Consider the following 25905-nt stretch of genomic DNA (forward strand, 5'->3'; position numbering starts at 1 on the left):
TGCCGGCTTGCAGGCCTCCCCAGACGTTTTATTCTCGGCGCACAAAAGAAGTACAACAGGAGGAAGTTGTTTCACATCCGAGCCCGAGATAAGGTCTCGGTTGTGTTTTCTTTAAAAGTATTGTCGTTGTTATTATTTTTGGTGCCTGATAGCATCGGAGCTGGGGGACCAGAGGGCCAAGAGAGGGACGGCAGGGATCCGGCGTCCCACAGGGAAGGCTGAAGGAAGGCAGACAGATAGCTAGAGTGCCGACAGCTCCACCCGCCGATCCCAGAGGAAGTGTCAGTTTCGCCAGCTGAAATGAATCTGCTGGAGCCGTCCCAACCTCCCCGTCTCAGAACCGTTCAGATTCAGCATTGTTTGGATTGGAAGAGCGGGGAGCGACCTGGCTTTTCAGGCAGGCGGATAATACAGTGAATCATATGTTTATTTATAATCAGATCTCCCATGCAGGGGCCGGGCTTCCCTTTTGTTTAATAATTTCCCTCCCTCCACATCAAAGGCCCTTAAGTGTTTTCCTCCGCTCAGCCCTTGTTTTCGGAACGCAAACACATTTCCCATCCGGGCTTTGGAGGAGACTCTCAAGTTCACATCAAACGTTGGAACGGTGTTCCCTCTCCCAGCGAAGAGAGGGAGGGAGGGAGAGAATGCTTTTATTCTGTTTTCCCAATATAAGCCTCTTAAAAGGCTTAAAAATAAAATGAAAAGAGTCAGATGGAAAATTTCTGATCTAGGTTTCTGTTTCTGGATCTTGACCCCACCCTGGCCTGGCGTGACCATCTTGTGACTGAGCTGACCGTTGCCTGGAATGGTTCCTCTTCCTCACCTTGCGAGGTTAACTTGGGGGTCATAAAAAGAGGTTGCTGGATCAGGCCATTGGCTTATCTGCTCCCACATCCAGCATTCTTAAAGGGAAAGGTAATAATAATAATAATAATAATAATAATAATAATAATAATAATAATATATTATTTATGCCTCGCCCATCTGGTTGGGCTTCCCCAGCCACTCTGGGCGGCTTCCAACAAAATATTAAAATTCAGTAATCCATCAAATGTTAAAAACATTTCAGATGTCTTCTAAAAATCTGGTAGTTAATGCCCAATGGAATTAATCTGCAGAACTCACTCTTTCAGGAGGCAGTGATTGCCTCCAAGTTTAGATGGCTTTGGAAGAGGATTGGGTAAATTCATGGCAAAGAGGAATATTGATGACTGCTAGCCAAGACGGCTATGCCCTGTATTCGCGGTTGGAGGCAGCAATGCGTCTTATTAAAAAAGGTCAAGGACCCCTGGAAGGTTAAGTCCAGCCAAAGGCGACTATGGGGTTGCGGCACTTATCTCACTTTCAGGCCAAGGGAGCCAGCATTTGTCCACAGGCAGAATTCCGGGTCATGTGGCCTGCATGACTTAACCACTTCTGGCGCAACTGGACACCATGATGGAAGCCAGAGCGCACGGAAATGCCATTTACGTTCCTGCCACAGCGGTACATATTTATCTACTTGCATTGGCATGCTTTCGAACTGCTAGGTTGGCAGGAGCTGGGACAGAGAAATGGGAGCTCACTCCGTCGTGCGGATTCGAACCGCAGACCTTCTGATAGGCAAGCCGAAGAGGCTCAGTGGTTTAGACCACAACGCCACCCGCATCTTGCTTTAATAAGCCATGATATCAACAAACCTGAAAGCCGAAGTGCGGCGATATGGAAATGCAAAAGAAAATCAGGACGGAAATTGCCGCCTCCTTACACCCCAACCTATGTAACCCCATAGGAACTCAATGCACCTCTTGCCGGCAACCTAGGTGTTCTTTTTCCATAGGCACAGGACCACGTAGGCAGCCTTGGCTCCTGTCCCTGTGGCTCTTGGGAGCTCCACCTTTTCCAAGCAAGTATGCTAAACATCCCGACAATCGCGCTCCGTGGCCACTTTCCCTTCCGCAGCGGCAGTTCCAAACACGGCTGAACGTCACGCCAAGTACACCTGGAGTCTTCTTCGACATATGGCTCCTAAATCAAGCGTTGGGCTTGGCGCCATTCCAGGCGTTTGAGGCAAATCAGATAAGCCGCTCGGGGAAGAGCGCAGAGGGGAAACACCCTCAGATATGCAGAACGAACCTTTCCTTAACTTTTCTTGATATGCATCACAACTGTCAGGCGACGCCCCTTGACAAGGCAGATGGAAAGATACCTTTCGATCCGGCTTTGTTATTTTTCCCTGGAATCTCCACCCCACTCTCACCTACAAACAGGTAGCAATAGCTTAGCTGGTTAAGAGCATGGTGCTGGGAATGCCAGGAGTGGCAAATCTGATCCCCTTATGGGAAAGTTGCATATTCCTGCATTGCGACTGCGCATGCGCAAAGCGTGATTTAGCGCTTCTGCGCATCCGCTGAAACCCGGAAGTAACCCATTCCGGTACTTCCGGGTTTTGGCGGGTCTGTAACCCGAGGTATGACTATATCTGAATGTGCCAACCAAAACAACAAATCTCCCCATAAGCATAGCATAGTAAGCGCCATTAGACAGTGGAACAGACTCCCACAAGAAATGGCGGACTCTCCTTCCTTGGATGTTTTTAAGCAGAGGTTGGATGGACATCTGCCGTGTTTTAAACAAGCTTAGATTCCTTCATTGCAGAGGGTTGGACTAGATGACCCTTGGGGTCCCTTCCGACTCTACAATTCTATGATTTTGTCTCAGGAAAAAGGCAAGTCTGCAATAGTTCTCCCTGACATCTACGCAGGAAGATTTATTTGTAATAGTGCATCTAGTCATGTAAACAAACACCTGCAGTTTGAAGAGCTACAAGTCAGAAACAAGTTGATACCTATGGTAAGAACTAGGCCTTGCCACCCGGATAAAGTAAACAGTAAGCTTGGAACAACCTCTTTGCCTAGTCAGCTGGAGCGAGTGCGAATCACAGCCAAGTAATCAAGAGCCCAATTACAGTTGATAGATTTTAGATAACAGAAGAAAGGTACATGGGCAGGTGAGTGAAGATGTGATAACACTGGTGGACTTTGTGACAAGGCCCCTCACAGAGACACCTTTCAGAGAAAGAATGTAATCGTATAAGAAGGTATGTTTTGCACACATAAGTCAATCCACGGTTGTGTGCAAAACAGGCCTATATCCAAGTCTCCACAAGGGCTTTTCTCTTGCTGTAGTAGCTTAAAATGTGTCAGCTATGAAATAATTGTGCATCTTATCTCCCTGCTTATTTAACTTATATGCAGAATTCATCATGCGAAAGGCTGGACTGGATGAATCCCAAGCCAGAATTAAGTTTGCCAGAAGAAATATCAACAACCTCAGATATGCAGATGACATAACCTTGATGGCAGAAAGTGAGGAGGAATTAAAGAACCTCTTAATGAGGGTGAAAGAGGAGAGTGCAAAATATGGTCTGAAGCTCAACATCAAAAAAACTAAGATCATGGCCACTGGTCCCATCACCTCCTGACAAATAGAAGGGGAAGAAATGGAGGCAGTGAGAGATTTTGCTTTCTTGCGCTCCATGATCACTGCAGAGGGTGACAGCAGCCATGAAATTAAACGATGCCTGCTTCTTGGGAGAAAAGCGATGACAAACCTAGACAGCATCTTAAAAAGCAGAGACATCACCTTGCCGACAAAGGTCCGTATAGTTAAAGCTATGGTTTTCCCAGTAGTGATGTATGGAAGTGAGAGCTGGACCATAAAGAAGGCTGATCGCCGAAGAACTGATGCTTTTGAATTATGGTGCTGGAGGAGACTCTTGAGAGTCCCATGGACTGCAAGAAAATCAACCCTACCCATTCTTAAGGAAATCAGCCCTGAGTGCTCACTGGAAGGACAGATCCTGAAGCTGGGGCTCCAATTCTTTGGCCACCTCATGAGAAGAGAAGACTCCCTGGAAAAGACCCTGATGTTGGGAAAGATGGAGAGCACAAGGAGAAGGGGACGACAGAGGACGAGATGGTTGGACAGTGTTCTTGAAGCTACCAGCATGAGTCTGACCAAACTGCGGGAGGCAGTAGAAGACAGAAGTGCCTGGCGTGCTCTGGTCCAGGGGGTCACGAAGAGTCGGACACGACTGAACAACTAAACAACAACAACAGTAGATAGAAAAAAGAGTCACATATCTCAGTGGTAGAGCATGCATTCTGCAGGCGAACAATCCCAGCTTCAGTCTCTGGAATCGCCAGGGAAGGCCTGGGAATGGCTCACTGCCTGAAATCTCAGAGAGCTACTGATAGTTGAGGTTAACAATTGGGTGATCCAATCATCTAACTCAAAATAAGGCAGCTTCTTAGTAGAGGAAGGGCTGCAGCTCAGAGTCAAAGCATGTAGAAAGTTGCCCTTCGTTGCATGACAGATAGCACAATTTCTGCTAGGGCAATTTTTGCATTGGGTTCCTCTGCAACACAATATTAAATCTCACCCTTGTGCTAGCAGACAGAGAAGATTGGATGCAACCCTCCGTATATAGAACATTGTTCGGAACTGAGAGGTGTTTGCGATCACTCTTGCATGCCTATCTCTTCCCATGTGCTTCCCTTCCGCCAAAATTTCCTGTGCTGCATTTTTTAAAGAAAAAACATGGGAGGGAACAAAAGGAAAAGGAGTGCCAGAGGTATTTCAAAACACCGCTTCTTTTTACCTACTGCCCACATCACCGTGTCAAATTCGTCCGACTTTTCTTTGCCAGAATCGAGGTATTTCCACGTCACGCGCAGCCGGCCGTTCTCCGCCTTCTTCACTTTCGTTGGGCTACATTTCTTCAGGAATCTCGTCCCGTGGCCTTCCATGTGATCTGCCACAAGAGTAGCCATTTGCTATAAAGGTGATGATAAAAAAGAACAAGCAAACTGCATTTTTTATTTTCACTTTTATATATCATTTACTTACTACAAGGCATGTGGCCTGAAGGATGCTGCCAGAAGGCAATGTGGTCCTCAGTCGGAAAAGGGGTTTCCATTCCTGTGGTATATAATAAGCAACTACCGCCTGACAACAGAAATTAATAGTGCTATTGGCTGGCAGTGGGAATGGCTAAATCTATCGATTTTGGTTTCTCTCAGTTTCTCAATTCCCCAATCTTAAATTTAGTTATCAGTTTGCTTTTTCTAAAGCCCTCATGAAAATTCATCAGCATATTATTATTATTATTATTATTATTATTATTATTATTATTAAAATTTGTATACCACCCTTAATCTGAAGATCACAGGGCAGTTCACAAAATAAAGATACAAACCAAGAACACAAAATACACAGTACAAACAAGAACAAAAGTAACAACAAACCAATAAACCCCTTTCCATGAGCATATTTAAGGAGACACAGAATGTTAATCAGCCAAAGGCCTGGTGAAAAAGAAACATTTTCAGCTAGTGCCTAAAGATATACAACAGACACCAGGTGAGTCTTCCTGGGGGGTAAAGCATTCCACAAATGTGATTCCCGTGCAATTTTCTCCCAACATACATTTTCGCAAAGCAATTTCTCCCAACGTGGTGCATTTTTGCACGTTACCTTCATAAACATAAGCATATCTATGCACAAGTTATCCCAGTATAATGCGCACATTGCTTAGCTGGAGAAGTGCATTGCAAAATTCAGAGAAGTGTGAATTTCAAAAGATGGAAGCGTTTCGATTTGCGAATTGTTTTGGAGTGTGCAAATCTGGAAGCTTCACTTTTAAATAGGAAGTGAGTTGAGTTTGTCCCCAAAACCCAGTGTAAACGAGGGATTAGCAGAAAGCTGGTTCCCGGTGCCCAAACTGTGCCCAAAGGAACCAGGTTGTTTGGACCCCGTACTTCATACCTAGCCCTGAGAACACAAAGGATTTTACCCCCTCCCCACGGCACCTGTCAGATGCCTCGTCAATATAGACGACTCGTTAAGGTATCCTGGAGGGCTCGTTTTACAGATGGAAAAGATGCCTTTGCAGAAGACATCTCCAAATGTTTGAACCAATGCCATGCTGCTGTCAGGCTCTAAGCGCTCCTACTGACAACTTTGTTCAAAAAAGATGCCACAGCTGTTGATGGCGATAAGTCAAAACTGTCATCCATCAAAGGATGAGTCTGGTAGTCGTGTAAAGGAAATATCACAAAACGGCCACACAGGAGAATTTAAGTGCTGGTGTTTGGCTTTTTTAAAATAAATTAAAAAATACATTTTACACTCATGCTATCAGTTGCAACTGGCCAAAAAAAAGTGGGGGGCAAGATGTTTGTTCTCTTCTGAAACTTGACACTCCTGTTTCCCTTTCAGCCTGTGCCGACTTGAGCCCCCATGCCTATTTTATCCCAGAAGGGACCCGACCCCTCCCCAGGGGGGGGGAGAGTCTGCTGGGGGCCCTTGAGAAAGATTGCTGCCTAAGGATGGTGATCTGTCCAGAGTGACAGCATTGGGCTTGATGAACCGTGAACAGGGACACGGGTGGCGCTGTGGTCTAAACCACAGAGCCTCTTGGGCTTGCCGATTGGAAGGTCGGCGGTTTGAATCCCCACAACAGAGTGAGCTCCTGTTGCTCGATCCCAGCTCCTGCCACCCTAGCAATTTGAAAGCACACCAGTGCAAGTAGATAAATAGGTACCGCTGCGGCGGGAAGGTAAACGGCATTTCCGTGCGCTCTGGTTTCCGTCACGGTTTTCCGTTGCGCCAGAAGCAGTTTAATCATGCTGGCCACATGACCTGGAAAGCTGCCTGTGGAAAAACACTGGCTCTCTTGGCCTTAAAGCGAGATGAGCACCGCAACCCCATAGTCACCTTTGACTGGACTTAGCTGTCCAGGGGCCCTTGACCTTTTTACCTTTACATGAGCAGGAGACCTCTTCTGATATCTGACAGCCAAGCCCCACACCGTGTACACACAGGCAGAAAGCAGCGAAGGAGCTTGGAAACCACCTGCCAGCAAAACCTAGAAGCCAGAGTCGGGCGCCCGAAAAACAGCAAACAGCTTACCTGGTCAAATCCTCGGAGTGGGATGCTCCTCATCATAACTGTCGCGTTCAGTCCGAGGCCAGTGAGAAAGCCAGCACATTCGAGGGAAACATCTGGAGGGTTGCGGCTTAAGGAAAACAGCTCAAGTATTTTGAGAGGGCAAATGGACAAGAACTGGAACAGCAAGACGTAAGGCAGCCATGTTTTACCTTTTGGTCCAACCCAGTGCGATGCTTCTCAAGCACCTATCATCCAGCTGGTTGTTGGGGGGTCTGAGAACCGCAGGGCAAAGCACCAAGCACAGGGCTGGTGAAGCTTCTTTCTGTGAAGCAGAGGTGGCCGTGGTGTATGTACTCATAATAATAATTTTATTATTTATACCTTGCCCATCTGGCTGGGTTTCCCCAGGCACTCTGGGCGGCTTCCAACACATAATAAAACATCAAACATTGAAAACTTCCATAAACAGGGCTGCCTTCAGATGTCTTCTAAAAGTCTGATAGTTGTTTATTTCCTTGACACCTGGTGGGAGGGCGTTCCACAGGGAGGATGCCACCGCCAAGAAGGCCCTCTGCTTGGTTCCCTGAAAATTCACTTCTTGCAGTGAGGGAACCTCCAGAAGACCCTTGGGGCTGGACCTCAGTGTCTGGGCTGAACGATGGGGGTGGAGACGCTCCTTCAGGTATACTGGGCCAAGGCCGTTTAGGGCTTTAAAAGTCAGCACCAACACTTTGAATTGTGCTTGAAAACATAATGGAAGCCAGTGTAGATCCTTTAGGACCAGGGTTATATGGTCCCAGCGTCCACTCCCAGTCACTAGTCTCAGTTGCACAGTTAACTCATCAGGGTTGAACTCACCACCCAACAGCCGATGGGGACTGGGGCTATGAAAGTAATGAACATTATGTTTCAGTGTCCCTAATCCTGGAGGAGCCCCAGGAAAAACTTTAGCCTCCATGGATTTAAAATGTTGGGTCTAGTAGACCTGATTTGTTGTCTATAGTTCAACAACTCCAAAATTTGAGAGTTAGTAGCACAAATGTTGTAAAGGTGTGGTGATCTGCCGTGGAACGAACTCAATGAATAAGATAAAAGTGGTTAACCAGACCATGGTTGCTGGTTCCTAAGGGGCCCCCATGACAATTAAACCATGGATTTATTTTAACCATGGATTTCAACACTTGAGACTATTGAACCTTCACAGGAAATGTAAATCGGTCACGTGATATAATAAATCGTTACAGCGTTTACAAAAGATACAGCTGGCTCCAACAACCAACCTGTTCAATGCGAAGAAGGGGAAGAAAAGAGAAGAGGAATGAGATGGGGAACATTGCTGTAGACAAAACAAATTATTTTCTGGAGCACAGTGCGGCACGATAACAGGTAAATTGCACAGAAAGACGCGGTCCTTGACATGTGTCAGGTTTCACAGGTGGACAGGGATAGAGAAAAAACAGCTTTTCAAAAACAAAATATACACAGAGCTTAACTGGAGTACCCATTTTGAAAAGTTAAAACAGCTAGAAATTACATGACGCTCCCAAGGCACCTCCAGTGATTGAAAAACGTTTAGGCTGCAAACCCAAAAAAGCACTTTGTGAGAAGTAAGCTGCATGGAACACAGTGGAACTAGCTTCTGAGTAAATATGCGCAGAACTGCACGGCCAGGCTGCAATCCTAAGCACGCCTACAGCCCCTTCAGACTGGCGAAGATTTTTGTTGTTGTATTTTGCAATAGGCCATCAACAGCACTGACGTTCTATGTGAGAAAGTGATTCAGACGAGATTTCTCAGCAACGTGGGTTCAGAAGAAATCCCAGAAAGTAAACGCCCAGCTGAGCATTGGGAGGATCCACTTCCTTCTGTGTGAGACAAGGGTTAAGATCTACCTCTACATTAACCCTTGCTAAGATGTCACCCGCTCAGGGCTGGATTAAGGTATGACGAGGCCCTAAGCTGCTGAAGGTAATGGGGCCCTTTATATGTCCAGCTGTCCTTTGTCAACAACAAATTGCCGCTGTTTTTTGTGTTGAATATATGCTATATGGTAATTTATGGACCTAATAGGTATCTAAAGCCATTTGCACATAACAAAATATGTATTTTATCAAAGTAATTGTTGAAAAGTCCATGCAGAATGCAAAGTCTATGCAGAATGTAGGCACCCTATATATAGAAATTAGCAAACCAGTGATATTTTAGGGAGCTGGCTAGCAGGCTGGGCCCATTGCTTACACCATAGGAGCCTACACAACACAAAACACTGTTGCTGTATGTAGGTTTTATTGTATTTGTTTTTTATCTTATATTTTGGAAATGTACATCCAGTTGTTTTTTTCCTTTAAATTTTTTTGGGGCCCCCAAGAGAGTGGGGCCCTAAGCTATAGCTTGTTTAGCTTGCAGACAATTAAAGGAATCTTAAGTTGATTATCTGTGGGACGCGGGTGGCGCTGTGGGTTAAACCACAGAGCCTTGGACTTGCCAATCAGAAGGTTGGCGGTTCGAATCCCTGGGGTGAGCTCCCGTTGCTCGGTCCCTGCTCCTGCCAACCTAGCAGTTCGAAAGCACGTCAAAGTGCAAGTAGATAAATAGGTACCGCTCTGGCAGGAAGGTAAATGCCGTTTCCGTGCGCTGCTCTGGTTTGCCAGAAGCAGCTTAGTCATGCTGGCCACATGACCCGGAAGCTGTATGCCGGCTCCCTCAGCCAATAATGCAAGATGAGCGCCGCAACCCCACAGTCAGTCACGACTAGACCTAATGGTCAGGGGTCCCTTTACCTTTACCTAAGTTGATTATTAAAACCATTAGACAATCATGGGTGCAATATTACAGACACTGAACTGGGATGAAAGGGCCATGGAACTTAATGGGACTTAAGGACAGAGATAGAGAACTACGCTGTCAAACTGTATCAGATTTCCACAGGGAGGGCAGAGCAATTCTGGGCAGGAGCGGATTGGCAGATGTACTCCAACACATTCCAAGCCATGTCAGTTTGGACTGGCCAGGGCAGAAAGCAGGATGGGGTGGAGGCAGTTTTTTGTTCCTTTTCAATACAGTGGTACCTCGGGTTACAGGCGCTTCAGGTTACAGATGCTTCAGGTTACAGACTCCACAAACCCAGAAATAGTACCTCGGGTTAAGAACTTTGCTTCAGGATGAGAAAAGAAATCGTGCTCCAGCGCGCAGCAGCAGCGGTAGGCCCCATTAGCTAAAGTGGTACCTCAGGTTAAGAACAGTTTCAGGTTAAGAATGGACCTCCGGAACGAATTAAGTACTTAACCCGAGGTACCACTGTATGTGTGTGCATAACGTGATACCAGGCACATTTGGTCTCTTACAATGGTCTGACTCGGTATAACACAGTTTCCTATCTTTTTTCTATGTTCCTTCTTAACCAATTCATCCAACTGGCCAATCAGACGAAGGTTGCTGCTATACCCAAGAATCCTTTCTGCCCCCTCAATCAAAGTGGAAATAAAACAGTTTTCCGGCCAGGTTTCCCCACATTTCTTAACAGAAAAAAATCCAAACCCTTTCACTACAAAACCATTAAAAAAAATGATAGAGGGGAAGACAGTGGTTTTAGGGTTTTTGGTTGTGATGTGGGAGGGGCTCCTTCTGAAAAACTGAGCTGTTTGTGAAAAGGCTGCCCCGACGGCAGGAAAGAGAAAAACGTAAAGGGAGGAGGAGGGGGAAATTAATGGGGATAATCTGCAGGCAGATTTTAACTCGGGGAGAGAGGTAGAGATGGAAAGAATGTGCAAATATTGTACATTAAGACAGCAACTCCTCAGCAAGGCAAACTAACGTGTGGGTGGCCCTGCGCGTTGGCCCTTTCAAAAGGATAAGGCAACGCTAGATCACATAATAGCCATGTCAAAGCTAATCCCCAAGAGGTACTAATAATATAATTCCACCTCAGAAAGAAACCAAGAAGGCAGGATCTTCAAATAATGCTGTGGGTGCCCCGACGATAATCACCCACCCTCTGCCGCGCCACGAGGGGTGGAGTGACAGGAATGCGCCTAGAGATATTATCTTACGGCTCCCGCACAGACAGGGCGGGCTTGCAACTGTCCGGCTCTCGAAAACCACGATTCAGCTTCTGAGAATAGATGGGGCTCAGGAGGATCAGACCTGAGATTTGGCTTCCACAATGGAGACAGACAAGAGCGTGACACTTTGCGGATGTTCGGGCGCTCTTAAAATGGTATTCCTGGGGGTGAGGGGCTAACAGATGAGAAAGAAAAGTGGGATCCTGGGAGCCCTTGTGGTTGTAATGGTCCAGGAAGGGTGGGAGGAGAAACACCCACCATCTGGGATTCATTGAGCAAAAGTTCTCACTGTCCCTCCTACATCGGAACGCAAAGCTAAATCCAATCTTGGATACCTAATGGGATGTTCGGATCACCAACGTTCATTTCCATTCTTAAATTGGGATCTACAGAATGCTTTTACTGTTAGCATCTGCTGCTGATGTTTCTTCCCCCCTGTTATAAGAGCATATCTTCCTATATACATAAAAACGTAAGGCTGTCGTCACGCTTCAGTTTGCCTGACTGCCAACAGGCATGCGAGGGGCGGGTCTGTGAGGTGTAAAAGGAAGGGGTTTGGTCCACTGTGCAGGAAGGGAGGTTGGCAAAGGGACAGGTGGGGTTGGCGAGTGGAGCAAGCAGGGGCAGCAGTCAACGAATCAAAGTGAAGAAGCGTAATGCTTTTTCTGCTCTCTCGCAAGTCACGAACGTCAAACATGTGCCCGTTTGCATGTGGGAAACGGGGTGGATTTTTATCCATGTAAGGAGAGCCTGCTGGATCAGGCCAATGGCTCACCTAGTCCAGCATCCTGTTCTCACATCAGCCAACCAAATGTAAGCAGGATTTGGGCACAAGAGTCCTTTCCACCCCCTGCAGTATTCAGACGCGCTGCTGGGCATAGATGCAGGGCATAGCCTTTGTCACATAATCTTTAGGCGCAAGGCAGAAACTTTCCTCTTCTCCCAGGCCTTTGGCTCATTAAACCATCAATAGCCTTTTAAATTGCGTTGGGGGTGTTGCTGCTGTTTTCGTTTATTATTATGATATGCATTTTTATGTTTTCGTATTGCAAACTGCCCTGTGATCTTGGGATAAAGGGTGGTATAGAACTTTAATAAATAATAGAAATAGCAGCAGTAGTCATCACCGGTAGCCTTTTCCCTCATGAATTTGTCTAATCCTCTTTTTAAAGCCGTCCCAGTTGGGACTGCCTCCTGTGGGAGTGAGTCCCACAGTTTAACAATGCGCTTTGTGAAGAAATCGTTCCTTTTCCCTTCCCTGAATCCTCCAGCGGTTCCACGAGTTCTAGTGTTAGGCATGAGGGAGATGAACATGTTCTCTGTCCACTTTCTGAGCACCATGCGTAATTTTACAAAATTCTATATTGCCGCCTGTTACCGTACTTTCTGTGTATAAGACGCCCTCATGTATTTTGGGGACTCAAAATTAGGAAAATGGGCGGGGGACAGGGTTGTTGAGCTTTTTTAGGGGGGATTGCTGAAATTTTTTCGCATGCGGCAAAAAATCTGCCTCTCGTCTGTCCCCTCGCCGGCAGAAGCTGCCAATTGCCCGCCCAATTGCTGCAGCGTCAGCCAATCAAACCACCCCTTGACGCAACAACCAATAACACGCCCAATAGCTGCTGACAGTCGTGGCAGCAACCTATCAAACTTCCACCCTATGCACTATTCATGTATAAGACGATCCCCACTTTTTAGCATAATTTTTAAAGAAAAAACCCAAGTCTTTTCATGGAAAGAACAGTACTCACTTTTTCTCTAAACTAAAAAGTCCCAAATGCTGCAATCTTTCCTCACAGGTCATTTTGGCTGCCATTTTCTGAACCTCTTCCAACTCTAAAAGGTAAAGGGGTAAAGGGACCCCTGACCATTAGGTCCAGTCGTGGCCGACTCTGGGGTTGCGGCGCTCATCTCCCTTTATTGGCCGAGGGAGCCAGTGTACAGCTTCCGGGTCATGTGGCCAGCATGACTAAGCCGCTTCTGGCAAACCAGAACAGTGCACGGAAACGCCGTTTACCTTGCTGCTGGAGTGGTACCTATTTATCTACTTGCACTTGGACGTGCTTTCGAACTGCTAGGTTGGCAGGAGCAGGGACCCAGCAACGGGAGCTCACCCAGTCATAGGGATTTGAACCGCTGACCTTCTGATCGGCAAGTCCTAGGCTCTGTGGTTTAACCCACAGCGCCACCCACTTCCAACTCTGCAATATCCCTTTTGAGGTGAAGGGGCCAGAACTATATGCTGAACTCCAAATCCAGTTGCCCTATGGATCTGAATCATGGTCTTGTGATGCCGGTAGTTGTATTTTCAGCGCCTTTTTTGGAATCATAGTTAGAAAGGGACCACAAGAGCCATCTAGGAGGGAGACTTTTTGCAGGCAAGGCCTTTTCCACCTGCCTTGCCCCACCATCCAGCCCCAGGAGTCTTTCCCAGTCCAGACTTTGAGAATAGCAGAAGCAGCTAGGAAGAGAGGATGTCAGTGATAGTTTTTAAAAATAAGCTCTGTGTCCTTGTTCCTCAGTTTGATCCTTTTACATGGTTTCGTATGTTTTGTGGTATTTTATGCACTGTGATTTGCTGCCATTTTATTGATTATAGATTAGTAATCTTTTGTTGTAACTGATGAGTGTAAACTGTTTAAATTATTATTTGCTTTGTCTGGCAGGGCAAGAAACCTAGAATAAAATTTAAGATTTTAACTGATGCAAAGGAAAGGGGGGGATTTGCCCTGCCAGACTTTAAACTCTATTATGAATCAGCAGCCTTCTGCTGGTTGAAAGACTGGCTGCTTCTTGAGAACACAGACATTTTGGATTTAGAAGGTTTTAACAACATATTTGGGTGGCATGCATACTTGTGGTACGGCAAGGTTAAAGCTCATAAAGCTTTTAAAAATCATATTGTCAGGAAAGCATTATATAATGTCTGGAGTAAATATAAAGACTTGTTGGAAAATAAAACCCCAAGGTGGTTGTCATCAATAGAGGCAAAGGCTGTGAAAAAGCTCAATATGGAGGCCAAATGGCTGAAATATTGGGAAATTTTGGAACAAGAAGGGGACAAATTGAAACTGCAGAGTTTTGAGAAATTAAGAGATAAAGTGCGAGATTGGTTTCATTATTATCAAATAATGGAGGTTTACAAGTTGGACAGGAAAATTGGCTTCCAGTTGGAAAAATCAAAATTGGAAACAGAATTGTTAGAACCTAATACTAAGAACTTGTCAAAAATGTATAACTTGCTGTTGAAATGGAATACACAAGATGAAACAGTGAAATCAGCCATGATAAAGTGGGCACAAGATATTGGTCATAACATTATGTTTGCTGATTGGGAACAGTTGTGGACCACCGGTATGAAATTTACGGCATGTAATGCCGTAAAGGAAAATATTATGAAAATGATTTATAGGTGGTACATTACCCCAGTCAAGCTTGCAAAAATTTACCACTTGTCTGATAATAAATGTTGGAAATGTAAAGAAACTGAAGGTACTTTTTTCACCTTTGGTGGACATGCCCAAAGATTAAGGCTTTCTGGGAAATGATATATAATGAAATGAAAAAGGTATTTAAATATACCTTCCTTAAGAAACCAGAGGCCTTTCTCCTGGGCATGGTCGGCCAATTGGTGCCAAAGAAGGACAGAACATTATTTATGTATGCTACAACAGCAGCAAGAATACTCATTGGAAGACACAAGATCTACCCACCTTGGAAGAATGGCAGATTAAGGTGATAGACTATATGGGACTGGCAGAAATGACTGGCAGAATCCGAGACCAGGGAAAAGAGACGGTGGAAGAAGATTGGAAGAAATTTAAGAACTATCTTAAGAAACATTGTAAAATTAATGAATGTTAGATTGATGTGGCTTTAGAAATCAAGTGGATTACAGCTGTAAGGATTAAGTTAAAAGAAAAGAAAGGTTAAAAATTGGATAAAATCAAGGATGAGGATTTGCTGAATTAAAATTTGAAATTGGAATACAGAAAGGGGAGGTATGAGGAGGTCGAGAAGTAAGTTACAAGAAAATAAGGGTTTGAAATTATACTTGTTTTTTTTTTGTTTCTGTTTGTTTGTATTATTGTGTTTGTCTATATAATTTGTGAAACTTTAATAAATACCTTATAAAAATATAAATAAATAAATTATTATTTGCTGGTGTTTAATTTTATTGTTTACTATGGGATTCTAATGGATTATTGAATATTGCTTTATTTGATAGAAGTTGTTTATTTTAAAGTTCTTGTGACTTTTTAAACATAGGATCTGATTGTTAGTATTAATGTTTGATGTTTTATTATTTTGGGGTATGTTGGAAGCCGCCCAGAGTAGCTGGGGCAACCCAGCCAGATGGGTGGGGTATAAATAATAAATTATTTATGATTATTATTATTAAATGCAGGAAACTTTTTGCCCAACATGGGGCTTGAATCCACAACTTTGGGATTAAGAGTCTCATGCTCTAAACCAGCAGTTCTCAACCTGTGGGTCCCCAGATGTTAGACTACAACTCCCATCATCCCTGAGCTCCGGCCTTGCTAACTAGGGGTGATGGGAGTTGTAGTCCAACAACATCTGGGGACCCACAGGTTGAGAAAGGCTGCTCTAAACTAACTTGTTTGTTTTTATTACTCTGTATTTTACAATGTTGTTTTTAAATGCTGTAAGCTGCCTTGAGAGAAAGGGGAGTATATAAATATATTAAATAATAACAAAAACAACATGGAAGGCGGCAGCTTGGCAAAGGCTCCCCTGTGCTGCTGACTGTGTAGCTCATATATAGTTTTTATATATATACAGAGGTAAAACAGAGGCAGAGCACATAGATGCAAAGCAAAGTTGGGAGATTATTATTGTTTTCAAATGTCAAGGCATTAAACTGAATCATGGGAACATTTCTACGGGAAATTCGTTTGACAGAAACAAATTGTTGCTGAATGCACCGGCTCTCGCTCTCCATCTGCCGTAACACGGTCTGATAAAGTACAGAAGTGCTACTGTAGGCCTCAAGGCTTATTTTGACTAAAGCTTAGGAATGCAACGTATAAACACAGGACTCCCGCATTACACTGTTACAACATGCACTGGACAAAAGCCACATTTACAGAGAAATATCTCACAGGGATAAATCTCGTGTTTAGCTTTTTTTGGCTTCTTCTTTTTTTAAAACACACACACACACAATTTCCTCACATAAATCACGCTCCCAAAATCCAAGAGGTGACTGATATACTGCAAGCAACAGCAGGTTCAGTTTATCTCGCTTTCAGCACTATCAAAAGGCCACCACCCTGTTTACCTGGGCGAGGATGAACAGAACCAATGCAAAAAGGTGGCATCCAATTACATTCAACTTTGAGTAGAACCATCGAAATCAATGAATCTCTGCTAGCCCATGTCCCTTCTTTTCAAATTTTTTTTTGAGAAATTTACATGCTCACTGATTGTAAAAACGACAACCCCAAAAACCTAAAAGGGGTTTACAGTGGTACCTCTAGATACGAACGGGATCGTTCCGGAGCCCCGTTCGCATCTAGAGGTAAACATATCTAGCGATGGCACGTCTGCACGCGCACGCGTCACTTTTCGGCGCTTCTGCACATGACGTCATTTTGAGCGTCTGCGATTACGGCAAAACCCGGAAGTAACGTGCTCCATTACTTCCGGGTTGCCGTGGAGTGCAACTCGAACGCGCTCAACTCGAAGTGTATTTAACACGAGGTCTGACTGTACAAGAGAAGAATTAAATTATCAGTAAAAACAGTTAAAAACAACTATTTAATTAAAAAACAAAACCAGTGATAAACAACAACAAGAAGAAGATTAAAACATACACCAGTGTCAGGGAACTGACATCGGAGGGAGAGGCGAAGGGGAGGCTCCCAGATGATGCTGGCGAAGGACCCAGCAGCAGGGGGAGAAACAGCTCAGTAGAGGGGGAAGCCAATCAGCGCAACACCGGGGATAAAGGGGGGCAGACGGGGGAATTGGAGAGAGGGCTCCAGGACTCTTCACTGGACATCAGTGAGGAGAGCCCAGGTCCTCCGTCTGCTACCCACGCCTTCCCTGCGCAGAAGACTCCCGCGCAGTGAGAGGAGGAGGAGACTGGGTGTCAAACAACTTTTATGTTGGAAGAGGTTCAAGAAACGCCCACTGACGGATTCTGCCAGTGACTGAGGCAGCCACGATGAGAAGGGGCTGTGCAGTCAGAAAGGTTTAACAAGGCAAATTAACCGAGAAAGGCACCAGCTTACGCACGAGTAACTCATACCTATTACAACCAGCATTCTGCATATTTGGGGAGGCTTGTCCGAAATGTTTTTTGCAGACACCAAAAAGAGTACAGCGAAGGCACCTGCCTGACGCCAAGATTCAGGGAGTTCCAAAGTCAAGGTGCTGCCACCCTGAGAGGTAGGTTTTCTTACAAATATGGAACAGATATTGGTGCGGCACTTGTAACAGTGCCAATTCCACAGATCGAAGTGGTCAAATTGGGATATATGGAAGAAGACAATCTCGTGAGCGAATGAGTCTCAACTTATTGAGGGCTTCGTGCGGTGGTACCTCGGGTTAAGTACTTCATTCATTCTGGAGGTCCGTTCTTAACCTGAAACTGTTCTTAACCTGAAGCACCACTTTAGCTAATGGGGCCTCCTGCTGCCACGCCGCCGGTGGAGCACGATTTCTGTTCTCATCCTGAAGCAAAGTTCTTAACCCCAGGTAATATTTCTGGGTTAGTGGAGTCTGTAACCTGAAGCGTCTGTAACCCAAGGTACCACTGTATACTAATAGCAACTGGAAACCAGTAAAGGTGACTGAGCACAGCAGGGCTGTTGTGGGAATTAAGTAAGGAGAAAGAGAACCATGTTTAACACCTTGAGCTCATGGGTGGAAAAGGAAGGATAAAAATGGAATAGATAAAGAATAAGGTCTGATCAGCTGCTGGTGAAATCAACTGAATCCAAACAACTGGATAGCTCAGTTGGTTAGAGCATGGTATTGATCATGCCAAGGTTGCAAGTTTGATCCCCATATGGGACAGCTGCCGGTTCCTGCATTGCACGAGGCTAAACTACATGGTCTTCAGGGTCCCTTCCAACTCTACAATTCTAGGATAACGATCAGTGATTCTCCCCCCCCCCAAAAAAATGTTTAGGGGTACAGTGGTACCTCGCAAGACGAATGTCTCGCAAGACAAAAAACTCACAAGACGAAAGGGTTTTTTGTTTTTTGAGCTGCTTCGGAAGACGATATTCCCTACGGGCTTGCTTCGCAAGACGAAAAACGAAAACGTCTTGCAAGTTTGTTTCCTTTTTCTTAACACCATTAACACAGTTGCGACTTGACTTTGAGGAGCAACTCATAGAACGCGGTGTGGTAGCCTTTTTTGAGGTTTTTGGTGATTTTTGAAGCTTTTCCAAAACTTTCCCGACACCGTGCTTCGCAAGATGAAAAAAAACGCAAGACGACAAAACTCGTGGAACGAATTAGTTTCGTCTTGCGAGGCACCGCTGTACTCTCATTTTGACTCAAGAAAATCACCATTTTATAGTTCAAATCATAAAGACCATAAAGAAGGCTGATCGCCGAAGAATTGATGTTTTTGAATTATGGTGCTGGAGGAGACTCTTGAGAGTCCCATGGACTGCAAGAAGATCAAACCTGTCCATTCTTAAGGAAATCAGCCCTGAGTGCTCACTGGAAGGAAAGATCCTGAAGCTGAGGCTCCAAGACTTTGGCCACCTCATGAGAAGAGAAGACTCCCTGGAAAAGACCCTGATATTGGGAAAGATGGAGGGCACAAGGAGAAGGGGACGACAGAGGACGAGATGGTTGGATAGTGTTCTCGAAGCTACCAACATGAGTCTGACCAAACTGCGGGAGGCAGTGGAAGACAGGAGTGCCTGGCATGCTCTGGTCCATGGGGTCACGAAGAGTCGGACACGACTAAACGACTAAACAACAACAACAACAAAATAGTTCAAATCGGGGAAAATAAATACAGCAAATGGATAAAAGTGCAGTCGTACCTCGGAAGTCGAACGGAATCTGTTCCAGAAGTCCGTTCGACTTCCAAAACGTTCAAAAACCAAAGCGCGCCTTCCGATTGGCTGCAGGAAGCTCCTGAGCCAATCGGAAGCCACGTCAGACGTTCGGCTTCCGAAATAACATTCGAAAACCGGAACACTCACTTCTGGGTTTTGATTGTTCGGGAACCAAAACCGTCGATAACTAGGCTGTTCGAAAACCAAGGTACGACTGTACAAAGATTCACAAAATGTTTAGGAGGTCCCACCAGGAAAAAAGCACTGATAGCGATAATTCCTTCCACCACCACCACCCTCCGCTTCGAACTTCAGCGGTTTTCAAATCCTTTGAACTCTGCCAGGTTATCAATGTTAGCAACAAAGCAAATTGTATTCTTCCCCTCCTCCTCTGACATCAATTCCAATGGAAGACACAACAGATGTATGGAGAAGAGACTCTAGAATTACATAAACCAAAATAGGTGATCGAGTCTGCATCTTAAAGCACTTGCTGCCCTCTTGTGGCAAGCGACCAGCAAAAGAGAAATCAAGAAAAAGGGGAATGTATGACTCGCTTAAGATATTTATCGTCGTCCCTTCTGCTTATTGCGCACCATCAACACTGATTGAAATCTACAGTGGGGCTTTACAGTCTAGAAGTCACCGTTCTTATATGGCCTCTGTTAACTCACGTTCTGAGTTTAACTACTGCATCGATATCCCACCGCTTTTCTCTCCCAGGAGCTCAAGGTAGTGTCTATGGTTCTCTCCTCCCCATCTATCCTCATAACAGCCCTGTGAGGTAAGTTAGCCTGAGAGGCCGTGACTGGCTCAAGGTCACCCAATGAGCTTCATGTCAGAGTGGGAGGATTTGAACTCTGCTCTCCCAAATCCTAGCCTGACACCCTTAACTGTTGTACCACACTGGTTCACTCAGTCATGCCATTTGACCAAAACATATTTAATAAAACAGAACCATTTCACTCTCTCTCTCTCTTTCTCTCTCTCTATATATATTCTCCTTGGATGTTGACGTTCTCTCAACTAACAGGTTTTCCCATTAATAGCTACAGCTACCACCCTGAAAATACCGCTCCTCCGTCAAATTAGCTGTTACCGGTTTCCAATTTTGGGCTTCCGCCCTAACAGAAAAGGAAACTGATAAAACTCTGATAAAGCATCTTTATTGGCGCTTCTTCTAAAACTCTTCAATCACTGTCTACCACGTATGTCCACTGCATATGGCAACATAGACCTAGCCTCCCACCCTCCCAAAATTTGGGGTGGCACTGAAATATTCATCTCAGAGTCAGATATCACACATGAACCAATCTAAAAGAATTACTGTATTTTTCGCCCTATAGGACACACTTTTTCCCCTCCAAAAATGAAGGGGAAATCTGGGTGCGCCCTATGGGGCGAATGCAGGCTTTTGCTGAAGCTTGGAGAGCGAGAGGGGTCGGTGCGCACCGACCCCTCTCCCTCTCCAGGCTTCAGGAACACATCCGCAGCCTAGGCAGCCCTACGGGAGGTCCAGCAGGGATGTCTAGGCTGTGGATAGCAGCCTGCTGCCCAGCGCGAGGGGCGCCCTGAAGCAGAGCGCCCCCCGCGCCAGGCAGACATCCGCAGCGTGGGGAGCCTTGCAGGAGTTCCCCGCAAGGCTCCCCACACTGCGGATAGCAGCCTGCCGGCAAAAATAAAGGGAATTTTTTTCCCCTTTATTTCCCCCCCAAAAAACTAGGTGCGTCCTATGGGACGGAGCGTCCTATGGGACGAAAAATACGGTATCTTTAAGCTTTGCTGATGAGGAAGGAAATGGAGTTGTCTCGCACACTTTTTCTGAATCTATCCCCTTACTAATATCCTGACATAGACAAGCAAGTGCCCCAGCAGACTGAGCCAGCAAAACGTTATACAGTGGACACTCCGGATACAAATTAAATTGATTCCGGAGGTGTCCACAACCCGAAAAGTCCATAGGCAGAGGCGCCGCTTCTGCGCATGCGCACGGCACACAGAGCGCATCTGCGCATGCAACGAAACCCAGTATACACTTCCAGGTTTGCTGTGTTTGTAACCCGAAAGTTACATATCCAGAGCGGTACATAACTAGAGGGTCCACTGTACAGTGGTACCTTGGTTTTCGAATGGCTTAGTTGACGAACAAATGCCACAAACCCGGAAGTAAGTGTTCCGGTTTGCAGACGTTTTTCGGAAGCCAAACAACTTCTGCTTGAGTCCAGGAAGCTCCTGCAGCCAATCAGAAGCCGCACCTTGGTTTTCGAACAGTTTCGGAAGTCTACCGGACTCCCGGAACGGATTAAGTTTGAGAACCAAGGTACCACTGTACGTTCCTTCTTGCCCCTGGGATATTCAAGGCAAGGAACCACCACAAACGTCCCATGTTCTGGGGAATAAATGTTATCGCTCACGTGGAAGACCTCGATCTGCGACACTTACGTTTTCCCAGGAGACCTTTTCAGCCAGAAGAGATCGTCACTCGTAATCCCATACTCCCGTGCTCCTGCGATCTAAGAGAAAGAACAAAAGAAAGGTGCAACCATCATAAGCAGACAAGAGCAGGCCTGCTGGGTCCGGCCAAAGGCCCATCTAGCCCAATGTCCTGCTCTTACAGTGGCCAAACAAATGCCTAAAGGAAGCTCTCCAGCAGCTCCTGGGTGTTTTCCACGCCAGATTCCTGGAAACTGGTGCCGAGAGGCACACTGCCATAATTTGCCCCTGCCTATCACCAGAATGTAGGGACATGAGTGGCGCTGTGGGTTAAGCCACAGAGCCTAGGGCTTGCTGATCAGAAGGTCGGCGGCTCGAATCCCCACAACGGGCTGAGCTCCCGTTGTTCAGTCCCTGCTCCTGCCAACCTAGCAGTTCGAAAGCACGTCAAAAGTGCAAGTAGATAAATAGGTACCACTCCAGCGGGAAGGTAAACGGCGTTTCTGTGCGCTGCTCTGGTTCGCCAGAAGCGGCTTAGTCACGCTGGCCACATGACCTGGAAGCTGTACGCCGGCTCCCTCGGCCAATAAAGCGAGATGAGCACCACAACCCCAGAGTCGGTCACGACTGGACTTAATGGTCAGGAGTCCCTGACCACTACCGGAATGTGGCCCTCACAAGGTTGCCCAGAAGACCATGTGGCCCTTGGGCTGAGAGTGTTTACCACCACTGCCGTAACTTGCAAATCAGGATCCATGCCTTGGTATAGGTGTGATTGCTTTCTCTCCCCTCCTTGTTGCAAATCTCCCGCTCCCTTCACCGTGGTTTGACAGTTGTACTGCCGCTAACCATGGTTGACACCAGCCAGGGTTGGATTAATGCAAAAAACTTACGTTTGTGGGATATTTAGGCCTTCCGCCCGTGGCAAGGACTATGTTTTCTGCTGTGAGCAATGCCTGGGGATAAAAAATGAAAATAAATCAAGAAGGAGAGTTTAAAGGAAAGAGCTGCCATCAAGCCCGAGCGTGTGTACACTATTCAAAAGGATCCTTTACTGTATTTGCAAAACTATTAAAACTACATTTTATTTTATTTAAAAACAAAGGGAATATAGCCAAGCAACTTACCTCTTTGCCTTTCATCAGCCCACGAATTGTGTGTGGATCCACAAAACTCCCTTTCAGGTTTAAGTATTTCACTTTCCTATTATAATGGGAAAAAAAACAGTAGCTTCAATGCTACTCTATTTGCAGCACGATCCTCAACCTGATCCAGCTGATTCTTGGGTAGATCCGAATCGCCTTGATCTGGGATTCAGCTGGATCTGGTGCACGTCCTGACCTAATTACGTCTATTGGTAACACAGTGGTTGATACTTATTAAGTAAAAACAGTTTGACTGCGTGAGAAAGAAGAATTGCATTTACTTATCCTGCAGCTGTACCCTGTGGCCCCAGTTCAAGGATTTGACGTGGTTTTGAACAGCTTTTGACATTGCAGACCTGGGAAGAAAGAAGAGGAATGTTATATTTGCTTTAAAACAAAACAGGCCATGAAGAATCACAGAATACTAGAGCTGGAACATGAGGATCATCTAGATCAGGAATGTAGGAATCTTTCGCCCAACGAGGCTCGAACCCACGAGATTAAGAGTCTCGGGCTCTGCCCACTGAACTATCCCTTGTTTTAAGAGAATAATGAGAGAAAGAGGCACATCTGCTAGATATTTTGTAGAAGACATTCACCTGTCTGTTCTCTATGTATCCAGACATCTCTTAAGCAAATCATAAGCAAATTTGACATGATGGTTTTTGCCTATGTTTTGATGCCATCTTGAATGAAGATGGCAGGCAAAGGCTTTCAAAGCTTTTGCACTGCTTTTGATAACCGATTTCAAAATGGCCCTGACTTTTGTTTGGTTTCCAAGCAACACCAGGTATGAGGCTGCAGCTTCCCATAACCGCATGTGGAAAAGGCAGTGCGGAGGCCACAATATGTGCAAAAGCGTCACCTGAAGTCATGGTCAAGTTACATGACGCCGCGCATGCAAGAACCAGAGCATAGTCACCTCATGGACTGCCCAGCAGAGTGTTGAGCTGGCCCAGGAATATATTCTACTTATTTATTTTTTATTTGAATAGATTCATCTATCGCTTAATTGGTTTTTTTTAAAAAAAACACACAACAACAACCATGCACTTTACATAAAACCATATAAAATATTCATTTAAGAACTCTCATAAAATTAATACATTAAAAACAAATTGGCATACAAATTTATCAAAGTACAAATAAGACCAGCAGTTCTAAAAAGAAATACACATAATAAACCTACAGTGGTACCTTGAATTAAGAACTGAATTCGTTCTGGAGGTCTTAACCTGAAACTGTTCTTAACCTGAGGTACCACTTTAGCTAATGAGGCCTCCCGCTGCCACCGCGCCGCCACCACACGATTTCTGATCGTATCCTGAGGTAAAGTTCTTAACCTAAGGTACTATTTCTGGGTTAGCGGAGTCTGTAACCTGAAGCGTCTGTAACTTGAGGTACCACTGTACTTGTTCAAATTGCATGTCGTAATTGCACGGGTGGGTAGCCTTGCCTAAACAAAAAAGCTTTTCAGCCAGTGCCAAAAAATCATTCAACCAATACGCTTTCCTTAATATCAATGGGCAGGGAGTTTCAGAGAGCGGGTGCTTGCAAGTGTAGCCAAGAGGGACAAAAAGTATTATGCAACCTCATATGGAAACGTGGAAACTGGCCCTTGTTCAAGTGCCACGTGTTTCCATATGAGGTTGCATAATACTTTTTGTCCCTCTTCGCTTGCATCTTACTGGCAGTTCACCAGGGCCTTAGCCAGAAGGGTCTTTTCCATCCTTTGCCACCTGATCCATCTCAACTGCAGATGCTAGATAATAGACACAAGACCTTCTCCATCCAAAAGCCTGGCCTCTCCCCAACAATGTCAGAAGCAGTTGTTGTTGTTTAGTCATTTAGTTGTGTCCGACTCTTCGTGACCCCATGGACCAGAGCACGCTAGGCCCTCCTATCTTCCACTGCCTCCCGCAGTTTAGTCAAACTCATGCTGGTAGCTTTGAGAACACTGTCCAACCATCTCGTCCTCTGTCATCCCCTTCTCCTTGTGCCCTCCATCTTTCCCAACATCAGGGTCTTTTCCAGGGAATCTTCTCTTCTCTTTTCATGAGGTGGCCAAAGTATTGGAGTCTCAGCTTCACGATCTGTCCTTCCAGTGAGCACTCAGGGCTGATTTCCTTCAGAATGGAGTCAGAAGCAGTAGGGCCTCCTAATTTATAAGCAGTCCAGCGAGAGGCGCTGGCTGCTCTTCCTCCTCCTAAGTCTCAGTACTGCCTTTGTAGAACTCAACAGCGAGCAGGCAGGAAGCAAAACCAGAATTAGTGGCCTCTGTCCATCATTAGCGCTGTCTCCACCTGTCCCTGTCTCCACCTTGTGCTGGACTGGTCCTAGTTGGCACCAGCCTCCACTGTCTTTTCAGAAATTGAACCCGGAGCTTCCCCACCACCCCACTGCTGATTTCCGTGCCTCCCCCGGTTCCATTCCGCCTCCTCCCCTTCCGAAGCTCCAGCCGAATTCTTTAGCGCTCTGGATAATACAAGGCGGCGCTAGAATCCTGCTGTTTATTTTACCACGCTGCACAGTAACCAGCTTTCAATTTGATTTATCTGTGAGCACTGTGAGCTATTACTTAGGGAATGATTGCAAATCAAGACCATAAATAAAGGCACCTTCTGGGCAAGGACGCCAGGCTGGAAACGGAACAGGAGAAGAGCCCGGAATTTCCATGCAAATATCTGAGTCCGTTTGCCCTGAAGGCACAAGTGTGGGCCCTGGATGGAGAATGCCACCAAGCCTCTGTTCATGCAGCGCTTTCTCATTGGATGATAAGTACAGCTAGTGAGGGGCGTGGCTCTATTTGAGGGCTAGAGAGAAACTCCCGGAGGGCCACATTCAGCCCCAGTCGTGAGGTTTCCCTGCCTTGCACTACAAACCCACTAGGAGCTTTCCATGGTGCTGAACTTGTGCTGTTTTTTCCTGAACCCAACTTTCCTGGCCTCTCTCTCCGTATACCTGACTTGATCTGATTCGACTCCTCCTGCTGTGAATTTGCCCGATGCATCTGCCTGATGAGCATTCGCTCAATTCAGGCCACATCTGCAGCATGCATTTAAAGCACTATTATACTACTTGGACAGTCACCAACTCTCCCCGAAAGATTCCCAGGAACTGTATTTCCCCCTGTAGAGCTACAACTCCCAGAGCGGTTTAAAAACCAGGGAATTCAGGCACTGTAACTCTGTGAGGAGAACAGGGGTCTCCTGACAACCTGCAGTGCCCTTAAGAAACGACAATTCGTAGGATGCTTTTGTGGAAGCCCTGTTTAAAACG

General features: G+C 45.7%; 1 protein-coding gene across 1 annotated transcript in view; it reads right to left on the reverse strand.

Moving 5' to 3' along the window:
• The window catches only part of TXNRD2 (thioredoxin reductase 2), a 67902-nt gene that overhangs the window by 29883 nt on the left and 12114 nt on the right, over positions 1 to 25905 (reverse strand). The window contains exons 5-11 of the mRNA XM_083479058.1: positions 22908 to 22982; positions 22609 to 22684; positions 22375 to 22437; positions 21491 to 21561; positions 8197 to 8216; positions 6958 to 7049; positions 4646 to 4820 (exon numbers count right to left, since the gene is read on the reverse strand). Of these exons, the coding sequence (XP_083335184.1) occupies positions 4646 to 4820; positions 6958 to 7049; positions 8197 to 8216; positions 21491 to 21561; positions 22375 to 22437; positions 22609 to 22684; positions 22908 to 22982 (572 nt within the window). The remainder of the gene's footprint in view (positions 1 to 4645; positions 4821 to 6957; positions 7050 to 8196; positions 8217 to 21490; positions 21562 to 22374; positions 22438 to 22608; positions 22685 to 22907; positions 22983 to 25905) is intronic.

Source organism: Podarcis liolepis, assembly GCF_965112155.1.
Source record: "Podarcis liolepis genome assembly, chromosome: 15".
NCBI lineage: Eukaryota > Metazoa > Chordata > Lepidosauria > Squamata > Lacertidae > Podarcis > Podarcis liolepis.